The 13,013-nt window shown below is 27.7% G+C and overlaps 1 protein-coding gene across 3 annotated transcripts in view; it reads right to left on the reverse strand.

The window, feature by feature from the left end:
* LOC122273621 (nose resistant to fluoxetine protein 6) overlaps positions 1–13,013 on the reverse strand; it is a 55,777-nt gene that overhangs the window by 20,658 nt on the left and 22,106 nt on the right. For all 3 annotated transcript variants that reach the window (XM_087167649.1, XM_087167647.1, XM_087167648.1), the window contains 5 exons: positions 12,470–12,557; positions 7,520–7,620; positions 6,330–6,509; positions 3,887–3,971; positions 1,370–1,462 (listed from right to left, as the gene is read on the reverse strand). In XM_087167649.1, coding sequence (XP_087023775.1) covers positions 1,370–1,462; positions 3,887–3,971; positions 6,330–6,509; positions 7,520–7,620; positions 12,470–12,557 — 547 coding nt within the window. The remainder of the gene's footprint in view (positions 1–1,369; positions 1,463–3,886; positions 3,972–6,329; positions 6,510–7,519; positions 7,621–12,469; positions 12,558–13,013) is intronic.

Genomic DNA, 13,013 nt, shown 5'->3' on the forward strand with positions numbered 1-13,013 from the left:
TAATTATATGAAAAGCTCGTGTGTTTTTTTTAATAACTTCAGAACTATTTGCGCTATCGTCTTGAAATTTGGACAACGGCTGCAAAGAGTAAATTTAATTCCTGAACCTAAAATTCGTTTGAAATGCTTGTTTACTCGGTAGAGTCATTTGAAAAATGAAAATGGCCGTACAAACACTGGTGCGAATGATGATTCATTAGTTTTGGTAAAGAGTATTAACCGAAATAAGAAAAAGATACGTACTAAAAAAATCAAAATCAAAATGGGAAATGTTGCTATTTCGTTTAGGAGATGCGTAACGAAACGCTTTAATATTGTTGACACCAATGTTTAATTAATATTAGTAATGTGTAATAGTTAAAATAAAAAAATAAGTATCTGCTACAGTACAGTATGGGAGAAAACGAACTTTATCGTTCAGAGAAATCATCAAAAATCGCCATGATAGTATTGTCGTCAATGGTGCTCACTTAATTTTGGTTTTATGGTAATTGGCACGCTTGTAATATATACCAAGTATATTAATACAGGTACAAAGTATTATATAAGTGTATATTGAACCTATTAGAAGTGCATTAATACTGTATAGTTTTAATATAGATACTGGGGCAATAGGATTTATCGACCGCTAAATATCGGGGGAAATTGTTTGCTTGCAATTAATTTTGAAAATCAAAAGTTTGCCTCCAGAATCAGAATTATTCCATATAATATTGAATACACTTAAATCTTTATTTTGATGGGATGAATTTCTAAAGTCGTGTTTTGATTATTATAATAACATAAAGTTACTGAAGGGCACCAAATAATAATTAAAAGAAAAAGGAATTATTTCAGGTTCATTAATCGTGTCGGTATATATCTTTTAGTTTTGTGCTTGATTTTAATTAGTACTGATTTATTGATTATCTTCTTTTTTCACCCATACACAGAACGGGTATTCAGAGGAAATATTTTATAAAAAAAATTTTTTTTTGTATCTTTTTATGAATGAAAAAGCAACGATAAATGAGAAGTAACCACGGGAATAGGAGAGCGTTGCGATTTGGGGATTTAATTAATCATTTTAAAATAACGGTCAAAAATAGTAAATTACTAAAGAAGGAAAGAAGTCAGGTAACATATTTGCTACTCTTTTAAGAACAGTGAAATATGTGAAAAAATGTGTCAGTATTCTCCTTGAACCATTACATATGGCATCTTAAGCTGAACTAAATTACTGATATATTTCAAACGGAATGATGGAAGCAAGCTGTGCCTGCCGTTTGTGAAATACTAATTTATTTAAAATGATATATCATTCATTCAAGATAAGTTCATATACCTACATGACTTAATATTGATAAATATTCATGTTCAATTTACATACCTGAAATACCTGTATACAACTATTCCAAAAACATTCAAACGTCCTTTTGATTGCTCAATTGCTTGCCATGCTAGATAGCTAAGCAAAAAGGCACTAAAATATAATGGAAAAGTGTTAATCCCAATTGAAATTTACATATATTGTTCTACCACTTTATTTTTGAATTGAAATTAAATAATTTTTACTTAAGAAGTAAAGATTAAAAAGTATTTTTACAGATGCTATCTCTGCACTGATCCATCCAGATGTTGCAATAATAGCTCAGGAGTTGTATACAATTTTGAAGCGCTTTATATTTTCAACAAATTATACATTGAAGCAATGGAATTGAAAATTACGAAACCTAACAATGTCGCAAACCTCGTGATTGTTATCTAACCTAATCTCTATTATCATCTCATGACCTGAAATTTGTTTGAATTTTATATTCATATTTGAAAAAATAATATTGAATAGATTGAAAAAATAATTTGAATGCATTTTAACAGTAAATCAGACCAAATAATGTTTATCGTTAATGTTAAGCGTTTTTTGCTTATTCCGACTATAAGTAATTATTTTATTTAAAGGTTCGAATTCCATGAAAATATTTAATCCTTTTATGAGCGACTAACGTTTTTTTTTTACTTTGCATATAAAAATAAGTGATGCGTATTTGTTTTATTTTTTTAAGAAAAATGAAATATTAATTAATCGAAAAGTTTTCACGAAAATAATTGACCTTTGAAAAGAACAACAACTAAAAATGAGAATAATCTATTTGTCAATATGATTAAGATAAAGAGACTTGATTTCAGACTTATCAATGCAATAAAATATCGCTTAAATTGAATAATGTTAAAGTCGATAAATTTTAAAGTAGATGTTTAAATACGGCTATTTCAGTTAAAATAGAAAATGAATGGTTTGGTCTTTTTCAATTAAAAATTCATAAATCTTCAATTTAATTAAAACCTTGATGAAATAAATTCAGTATGATGTGAAAAGGTTTTCTTAAACAAATGAAAATATTTACAAGAAAAAAGAAGAGAATAAGATTTTTGTAGATAGTTCCTTAAGCGATACAATATCTAAAATTATATAACACACAAGTATGTACTATCTAACATTTACTATACTTAATTTTAAAGCATCACTATTTAAAACTTGGATATTTCTACGGATGTGGCACTAAGGTCTGGGGATGAATCTATCGGTATAGATTGGAACCCTTATTTAAAACTTGTGGTAATCTCAATACCGACAATTATTGCACAATTTTGTTCGACAGTGTGTTCGTTAACTTTGCTGGTTTTGCCAATGTTTCTTCCATAACGATAACGCTAGCTGCCATTTTACAAAGTACAACATGGATTGGTAAGGTGATAACGGGGTTAACTAAATAAACTGGCCTGTTAAGAGTCTCAATACTTAAGGGCACTCAGATTGTCTTTCCAAAAAGAACTTTTTTAAATGGTTTATTACAAAAAAACCTTTCCTTAATTGTCTTCGTTCTGTACTTTGGTTCAGCAGAAAATTGTTCTCTGATGCTTATGAATTTGATTGTCCTTTTGCGCTGAAATGTAGAGGTTGTAATCGTCTCTAGTGGAGACACAACCCATACAATGTAAGTGAATCAATTATTCCTTTACAGTTGATTAAACTCTTGTTGCAAGATAGTGCACACAGAATGTCCGAAAAGTATGGAAACGGTTTAAATATTTCGAGAAATACGCAATATGAGTGTCATACATTTTCCAAAGCTCTATTCAATGATATTGAACTTAACGCACAATCTCACTCCCTAGATGTTGTGTGGGTTGCAATTTTGGAATTTTGAGTAAAAATTACTGCTTTTTTAATTGCAGATTTGGATTTTCCAGAAGAAAATACTTACACTTAACTTAAATGTTTGTATGACGATACCATTGCCAGAAATAAAAATGAGGTGCAAATCGCTTGGGAAATGCATGAAAGAAAGAGATGGGTATATTTTTTTTTAAAAAAATGACTAATGACTCCTGCAGAAGTGAAGCGTAGTTAAATGTTGTAAATTAGCTTTGCTTTCTTATATTAATTCACTTGAAATTGGTACGATTTTAATGATGTTACTCGTCTGTAGGTCTGATCTGACTCGAATTTCTTGAAATAGCTGTTTTTAACAATTAGTAACAAATTTCTTTTATTGTTTTGTTGATTGTAGATAGACCTGTGGATCAAAATACAAACACTTATAAGTCAACTTAAGGTATTTTTACTGGAAAATCTAAATTTACAAAAATTTTTTTTAAATTTAATCTTTTGAAGTTGCATCCTCTCTTCCTCTACAGCTTAAATTTGCAAGTTCGGGTTTAGCATCATAGTATACATCTTTCTAAAATATTTGCCGCATACATTTTTTGATTTTTGATCCAATATTTCTGGAAATATTAGACTAAGTCCATACTTTTCGGACACCCAGTATAATAATAAGTAAATACTAATTGAAATGCAAGAAGGGATAACAATATAGTAAAGAATACCATACATGCTATGTACCTGAGAGCAAAGAAGCAATCCACAAAAATTACCCCATTATTTTCCACAATGGGATCCAAAACTTCATATATAAAATGCAAATTCTCTATGAAAACAAAAAGAAATTATTTTTGAAATAATATTACATAGATATTTTGAAAAGAACATGTTTGATTCAGCATTGATCATAGGAAAATGATAAAGTACAGTATTAAAACTTATTCTAAAACCATTTTTGCAGCTATGTTTTTAAAACTTCTCATATCCCATCATTTTATTTCTTTTATTATTAATTTGTTCTTAACTACCTTCTAACACTGTAAAAAAAGCAATTTGAACGATATTTATGATATATAAAAGGAATAGGGGCGAAATCGCGTAAAATAAAAAGGCAAATAATTGATAAAGGAATGTGACAGATTTGTAATTCTTGTATTAAAATTTTTTCGCACTTTTTACTTATTTGCATGTTTGCTCATTAAACAAAGTCATGTGGTGCTACTAATTCTACTTCTTCTAATTTTTAGTCCGATTTCAAATTATCTCGTAATTACCTTTTTTGTTTATAATAATAATAAATCTTTTTCAAGGCTATTAGAAACTGTATGCATTTAGTTGTCGTCCTCATTGCCTATTTATAATTTAACTATATATTTATTATTGCTTATACGTATATTGTCAATGCATTTCATTGTATTTATAAGTTTATAAGAAAGCCTTTTCGTAGGTCATCATTCAAATTCTTATTTAATTTCATAAGACTTGGTGAATTGGCGCTTATTCCAAATCTTCCATTTCTTTACGTCCCCACACAATTCAGAATAATTATTATTTGTAAACTGTTTTAAATCCCTCTGAATTGGTATTGATTAGACTCCTTCACATTAGTTCTTCTATAAACTGTTTCCCTGTACTGACACAAATACATAATTTTTTTATTACTTATTGCCTTCAGATTTATCAAAGTACATTTTGAAAAGACAACCATCATTTATAAAAGAAAACATTTTTACGCACAGCTTTACAAAAGCTTATTAGTTGCTGTGAAAAGTTTCCGTAATCTTAATCATAATTCTCGAAAATACTGACTATATTCTTTACAATCATAGGTGTAACAATCATAGGCACTAATATTCTTTACAATCATAGGTGTAACAATCATAGGCACTAATATTCTTTACAATCATAGGTGTAACAATCATAGGCACTAATATTCTTTACAATCATAGGTGTAACAATCATAGGCACTAATATTCTTTACAATCATAGGTGTAACAATCATAGGCACTAATATTCTTTACAATCATAGGTGTAACCTAAGTTATGTCTGTAGAAGTAGTAAATGACAAGTTGCGAGGGATTTATTTATAAAAAGTGTTATTATTGATTTGTACTTATTTACGTTTTTGGCACTACTTTGTAACTATAAAGACAAGTTAAGCATTAAATTCAAAATATTTTTTAAATTAAATCAAATTTGGGTAAATAGGACAAATAATTTAGAAGAAAAGTATAAATAAGTGCAAGTCAGAAAAAAGGGTATTTATAACACACAATAAGTTTTGTAATTTATGAACTATTCATCACATTGAAACGTGTTTGGGTTCATTCTATTCACCGTAAAGAATGCATTGCAAACAATACTATATTTATTAAGATAGAAACTTCAAGTGTGTATATAAGCACAAGTCAAGCATTGAACGTTTTGTAAGTACTTATAGTTTTTATACCATTATAACTTTGAAATTATTCATTCTACCCTCGTACTTAATCTCATTCTATTTAGCGTAAAAATATATCTATTTTACTATATTTGTGTTGTTATCACTATTTAATTTTTATTTGACCTTTTTTTTTTATTCTTCTTCTTAAACCTATATGCGAAGTTTTGCAACTTTTCACCTTTACTTCGGTAGAAATTTTTTTTCTGATTGTCAAGTGTAAACCATATCTTTAGTGTACGTTATAAAATAATAATAGTTGTTTTTGAAACTTATTTTGAATTAAACTTTCCTATGACTTAAGTCATGACGTCTTTCCGAATTTGAAAATCGAAAGTTAACCTCTTCCTCAGCCAAACTGTTGAAAGTGAAATTTTTTTTTAGTTTAATAGTTCTTAGAAGATTTATAAGCACGTTTTTTTAAATTTTTTTTTAGTAAAATAATCAATTTTAGACTTTGTTACCCAGTTTTTTTTAAAAATATCGAAATATGTATAAATGCTAGGACATATCAAAAACTTTAACTGATTACTGATTTTGCTTTGTACTTTTTACTATGTTCAAACTCTCAACCATCTATTGTTTTTTTTTATACAGAAAATTTTCATAATATAAAGGCTTTTTTAAAAAATTCTTTTGAACTGACATAAATATTAATTCCTCTCCCCCATTATTTTCAACAACATAAGTTTAAAATTTTTTTTCTTAGGATGGATTTGAAAAATGAACAATAATGTTCTTACTATATTGTATTTCTTTCCCTGGAGTCGGAAATAGAATAAGATGTGCCCACAAGATGAAGAAAGATAAAATCACCCGAAATCCTTGAGTGTAATTCAGAGACACTTGTTTGGAATTCTCTGTGAATAACTTTTCTGTATTAGTATAAAGAGAGAAAGCTTTCAGCAATCGCTTAGTAAAGCCTGTAAAAGAAGAATAAAAGTTCATTGTACAAACATGTAAAAAGTACATAGAAAGTAAGTAACAAATAGATTAATATTTAATTATCATGAACTTAAGCAAGAAATGAGGATCAGTTATTTCTAGTATAGTATATATTGTTTAAATATATTCGTAAATATGAATGTTTAAATATATTCGTTGTTTAAATATATTCGTGTTGTTTAAATATATATCTCTTTTCATTCAACTTTATGTTCAACTTCACATTTTGTTTTGTTGAGTGAAAAATAAGTGACTTATGAAAAAAATTTTTATATAAGAATTAATTAGATAATTAATAACCGTTTAGTTTAAAATTAAATAATTAGAGCTATTATACAGTCCACAGAAATATTAATTAAGAGTTGAAATTTAACTTGCTGAAAGGGTAATTGTTTTATAAAATAAGCCTGAGATTTATTTTAAAATTCTAATTTCTTTGAAAACTATTGAGTTTTTAAGTGTTTTTTCCTCAAATAATTTGTCAGTTTTTTGTTGTAACTTTGTGTTACATTTGGGTTTGCTACGCAAGAATTATAAAACTTGGAAATTGAAAATTACTCGGAGGAAAAATGTATAGGGAGTAGGATGGAGTAAAAAAAAATAACATTTCATAATTAGTTTCAGAATTTTAAATTTGTGTAATAAAGAAATACTCGGAGAACTCTGTGCAGCCCACAGATTTGAAATTTGTGTGGTGAAAAGGCCATTTTGATTTGTGAACTAGTGAGTTTTTTTTTTAAGTTAAAATTTATCTTAAATTTATTAAAATTTTGAGGGCTCTTTTAGCAAATCTTTCAAACCTTTATTGCAAATTGTGTTATTTATTCTTGTTTTTAATGAATTTATTGAGAAATTTTCGTGCTTTTTCCTAATTATTATCTAAAAATTCATGTATTAGACCATTAGAATCTTTTCTTAATACACTATAAACTGTTTATATTGATAGTTCACAATATTTTACAGAAAAAACATTAAAGTAAAAACTTACTTTCATCTGGATATTTCCTTTTACTCTCTTTCATTTTACGGTCACTTAAATCTAATATTGTACCACACATGCAAACAAATAACACTGTCCCAAAAAATATCCTAAGAAAAATATTACGTTTAATAAGGAATGAAATTTTTCTTCTATGATAAAATATGAGCATAATTAGTTTACGAAATACAGGCCCGAATATAAATTTCAGTTATATATTAATTTAAACATATGAATGATTATAGTACATATCAATCAAATAAGGGACATTGAAAAAATACATATGCATCAAGACTTTTATTAACCTTTCAACCTGTTCTTTTAAGACTGTTCTCTCCATATAAATCTTCAGTCTTCAAAGCGAGTGGTTTTTAAAAAAACAAAAAATAAAAACGAACATGAATAGAGGTATTAAATATTACTTTATTTAATAAATTATTTATATAGTGAAATTCAAAAATATTTAAGCGTTTTCAAATAAAACTGATTTTCATTTTCCCCCTCCCTTTTTAGTGATATTCATTCAGTGACTCCTTTCATTTTGCGATATTTCTGATTGAAAATTCACATGCCCCGAACATATTGAGCAATATAATTTTACAACAGCCTAAAATGCATTACATTATGCTTACATATCCTTACTATATTATATCCAGTTTGGATAACTCACATTGTAAAGAATTTTGAATGTCGATCGCCTCAAATACATTTTTCTATTCTTCAGAAAATATGTATTAAAGAAATGTATGAAAGTCTGTCATAAAAATATTTCTTTAAAGCTATTACAATTATCCAATTACATATTTTAAAAGCACTATTATTATACTTTCGTCATAAATTATTAGACAATAGTTTAAAGTTTGCTTACAAATCTACTTTAAAAATAAGAATATTTTTGCGAATTTTCACTAGGGTCCCTCCTTCAATATTTTGTTTTACTTTTTCTTGGATCTTATTTTATCATTAGTAATCTTTCTAAGGACTAGTTTGAAAAAAACACGTGCTGATCATCGAAATGATTTTAAAAAACAGATAACGGCTTAGAAAAGCTCATAATGATAAAAGTGATAATCAATTTGTTAAGTTAAAATACAATCAAGTATCTTCAAAATATAATACATAAATCAATTAAAATAGTATGTTTGACTTAACAAATTTTAAAAATCAATCTAGTTTTCTTCTACTGTTCTACTTTTGTATATTAATAAGACATTCTTGGGCCAGAAATTTCTACATCTGGGTACAAATCGAAAGATCTATTGCCTTGATTTTCTGCTGTAATTGGACAGAAAGAAAAACAAAGATAGAGAAACATGCATGTTAAAAAAATCATTACCACCATAAATAACTTTTGATCTAAAGATTGGATATTCACGATCGGTCGAGAAATTCCTGAAAAATCAAATTTTAAACATAGAACTTTTTCAAAATTTGATTACTCAGAAACTATTTGTCTGATTTCGCTCAAATTTTGTATTTTACCATGTAAAATTATACTCTTCAAAATGATGCAAAAACTTGTACACCTTACAGATCAAATTTTTTTCGACCATTAATAAAAAATAATTAAAAATTATGAATATTTAGGAATGAATTTTATAACTGTAGGCAAAATTTTCAATTCGCTTAAAAAGCTCTTGAGATATAGCGAAATACGCAAAAAGTAAAATTACCATTAAGGGATCCAAATTTTGAACCACTTTCCTGATTTTCCACAGTGTGATTACCCCTATACTTTGGGAGTCATAAATTCAAATTCGCAAAATTTTTTTGTTATTCATAGAAAGAGCTCTTGTGTGTCTGATTTTTGTAGGTTAAAATATCGTCTGCACTAATTGGCATATCTGAAATCACCCTATCAAGGTATGGAATTGATGCTATCGTCCCAATACGTACATGGTATGCAATATCGTATATGTCAAATCATCTACAGTGCGCAAAATGAAAAATGGACTACCCTAAATTACATTTGTTCTAATGATTAGGTTTTCACGTTCTATGACTCGTTCACGGGAAGCAAGACGTTTTCGATGTCGAAAAAATGATTTTTTCAACCTTATCGACAAGCCATTTTTTCTTAATATTAAATACATTTTAAAACTTTAAACTTTACATTTATGACATCTACATATTAATATAATTCAATAACAATAAAAAGGAATTTAAAATGCTTATAAATTTAATTTTTATAAATATTTGAAAATTTAATGTAAATATAATTTTTTTTACTCTCTTTCTTCCAGACATAACTTTCGGTACGCTCGTACAAAAAACAAATCATAGTAAAGTTATGAAAATTTCTATGCTTGTACATATACCTTATTTACATTTAATTAACTATATAAAGTTTCGTTTTTTCATTATAATTTCGTTATACAGGGGAAGTTTTTCAAAATTTGAACGAAATTTTGCATTTTTTTCAGAAATACTACATTTATTTTGCTTATATATAATATATTCTGTACATGTTATGAAACAAACTATTTTAACTGATTTTTCAAACATATTTACATGAGTGTATGCCAATTTTTTGTTCATATTTCATGTAGAAAATTTTTTGAGCGTACCGAAAGCTATGTCTGGTTAAAAAAAAATTATATATACATTAAATTTTCAAATATTTATAAAAATTAAATTTATAAACATTTTAAATTCCTTTTTATTGTTATTGAATGATATTAATATGTAGTTTTCATAAATGTAAAGTTTAAAGTTTTAAACTGTATTTAATATTAAGAAAAAATGGCTTGCCGATATGGTTGAAAAAATCCTTTTTTCGACATCGAAAACGTCTTGCTTCCCTTGAACGAGTCATAGAACGTGAAAACCCAATCATTAGAACAAATGTAATTTAGGGTAGTCCATTTTTCATTTTGCGCACTGTAGATGATTTGACATATACGATATTGCATACCATGTACGTATTGGGACGATAGCATCAATTCCATACCTTGATTGCACTGTTCAATTCTTCCATACACTGAATGGGCCTACCATTGAAATGGGGAATGAGATTTTTAAAAAATAGATCATTCCATGACATTCACTCTATCATTATAAAGCTATCTCAGTAGATGTTTTACAATGAGAAGAGAATCGTTGTCCTCGTTTAAAATCAAAACTAGATCCACCAAATTCTCTGAGCAAATTTTAGAAAAATTGTTTGTAGCCTTTTCTGGTCATTGACAGGCTTCAAACGTGCTGGAGGAAATACCACATTAAGTTTTCCCCAATAGTCAAATTCTCCTCACATTATTAATGGTCCTTTGCATTGCTGTCCATTGGAGAATATTTCTTTAGTTCTCTTCTATTGTTTTGCTTTTTATAACCTACAAACTATTTGCAATATGAAGGTAGGGAAAAGTAGTCCGCGTTTAAAGTTCACCGCAATCAAAAGAAAGCAATCGGGATGGAACAGACGAGTTTGCGTTCTTGATTGGCAAAATATGAGAAAATAAGAGGATTTCTTAATTAGCTTTTCCTACTGATTACATATAGGTAATCAAATGATAAACGATGCAAGAAGTCCATTTACTGCTATTTGTACTGATAATTTTTGGTCTCAGTTGTATTGGCTGTTATAATTTTCACAAGTACGATTTTTTGGATAATAAGATGCATGTCATGGAATGATCCACTTTTTCCCCGGATCTCAATCCACGAGAAAACGTGATAGGTATCCTCAGCAGCAGAGCTGTAGCCAGGAATCTTTTTCGGCGTAAGAGGTTCAAGGTAGAACTAAATCTATTATTATAAGTATTTATTAATTTAAAAATCGTTAAATTAAAACAACCAATGTAACACAATTGTTAAGTACTATTTAATATAATTAGTTATAAATAAAAGAACTAATATTTGTAATTAAAAATTAATTTATTTTAAATGAAAATGAATTTACTTATACTGAAAATAACTTTAATGCACATGCAATGTAAAGACATAATAGACCTGAAATGTAAAGCTTTATAAATCCTTATTTCAATTTTAAAAGCTCTCGTAACTTCAGTAGCTCAATCAATTAACAAACTACAATTCTTTAAACAAAAATCATCAGATTGATACTCTGTTTTAAAACCACTCTTTGCTAAAATTTAAATATAGTCGCAACAAATGTGAAAGTAACAAGTTTAAATACTGAAATTTTATTATATAAAGGTTTCTATTTTATTACCCCCTCTAATCAAAGTAGATGTAAAAAATATAACAGAACAGAAATATAACTGAAGCAAAAATATAACAGAATAAGGAAAATACAACAGAGCAAAAGAGCTGCTCAATTTTTATATTATTTCGCTTATTTATTATTATTTTTAGTATTTAAATGTTTTTATTTATTTAGAAAATAAGAATTAATATTAAAACATTCTGTTAACGCAATAAATGAGGTAAAAAACGAACTTAGGAATAGTGTTTCCATTTCGGGAGGAGAGATTGAATCCCTAAAAACCCTTACTCAATAGTACTGTATATGCCACAGACAGGCAGTTTCAATTTGCAGCAGAAATGAATTAAAAACAGTATTCCTATCCAAATTTGCCTAATCACGACTAACGAAGACTGTTGAAGGCTGCTGTTGTTGTGGTAATAAGCATGTTTCGTTGTTTCAAACATGTTTGATCATCGGAATAAATAGAGAAAAGCTCAGAGACAGCTATCGGAAACACTTTAAAGTTTTAACCAGCAATCGAAAATGTCATTATGTGTCATACAACCAACTTTCTAAAATGTGATTTTTCAGATATCAGTAGCGGCTTTTGTTTATCTTCGCATACATAATTTCAAATCTTTAATGAGAATACTCTTTGTCGTCATTTTAGACAAGGTTTATTTTAAAATACAGATTAAGAAGGATTTTCACTGAATACCCCGTATTTTATTCTTAAAAATAACATATTAGCCACATTAACGTAAAAAAATTTGAACACTTGCATCCTATTTTTATCAAAATATTCTACTTACATACAAAGTATTGCTGAAATAGGTACTTTTAGAGGTTCCTCAATTTGGCAGTCTGTGAGAATTGCATTTAAATCCAATGGTTCCACAACTGAGAAAATTAACTGCATGTTAATTATAATTTAGGAAATAGCATATAAAAGAGAAATCTAACTAGTTTTTTATGACTATCTGAAGTGCTTGTCTTATCTTTGTCAATAACACATAACATTACTTAAATAGTCAGTATTCCACAATTGACAAAATTAACTGCAAGTTAATTATAGTAGCATGAAGCAGAAAATCTATCTTTTTTTTATAACTGTATGAACTTCTTGTTTCAGTCAGCAATTGGAAAATTAATTGCATGTTAATCATAGTGAAATATAAATATTGTAGAAAAAGCTTACTCTTTGTGAGTAACAATTTTTTTTTTACAAGGGGTAAAGGGATCATGTTTTCTGCCACTCATTCCGATAATTATTTTGCAATAGTTGTTGTTCCTTTTGCATGAAACAGTTGAAATTATCGACTTAAAGTACATGCACTAAAATTAATTCTGTTTGCT

Source organism: Parasteatoda tepidariorum, chromosome 7 (assembly GCF_982258835.1).
Source record: "Parasteatoda tepidariorum strain Cologne lab strain chromosome 7, Ptep-v5.0, whole genome shotgun sequence".
Lineage (NCBI taxonomy): Eukaryota > Metazoa > Arthropoda > Arachnida > Araneae > Theridiidae > Parasteatoda > Parasteatoda tepidariorum.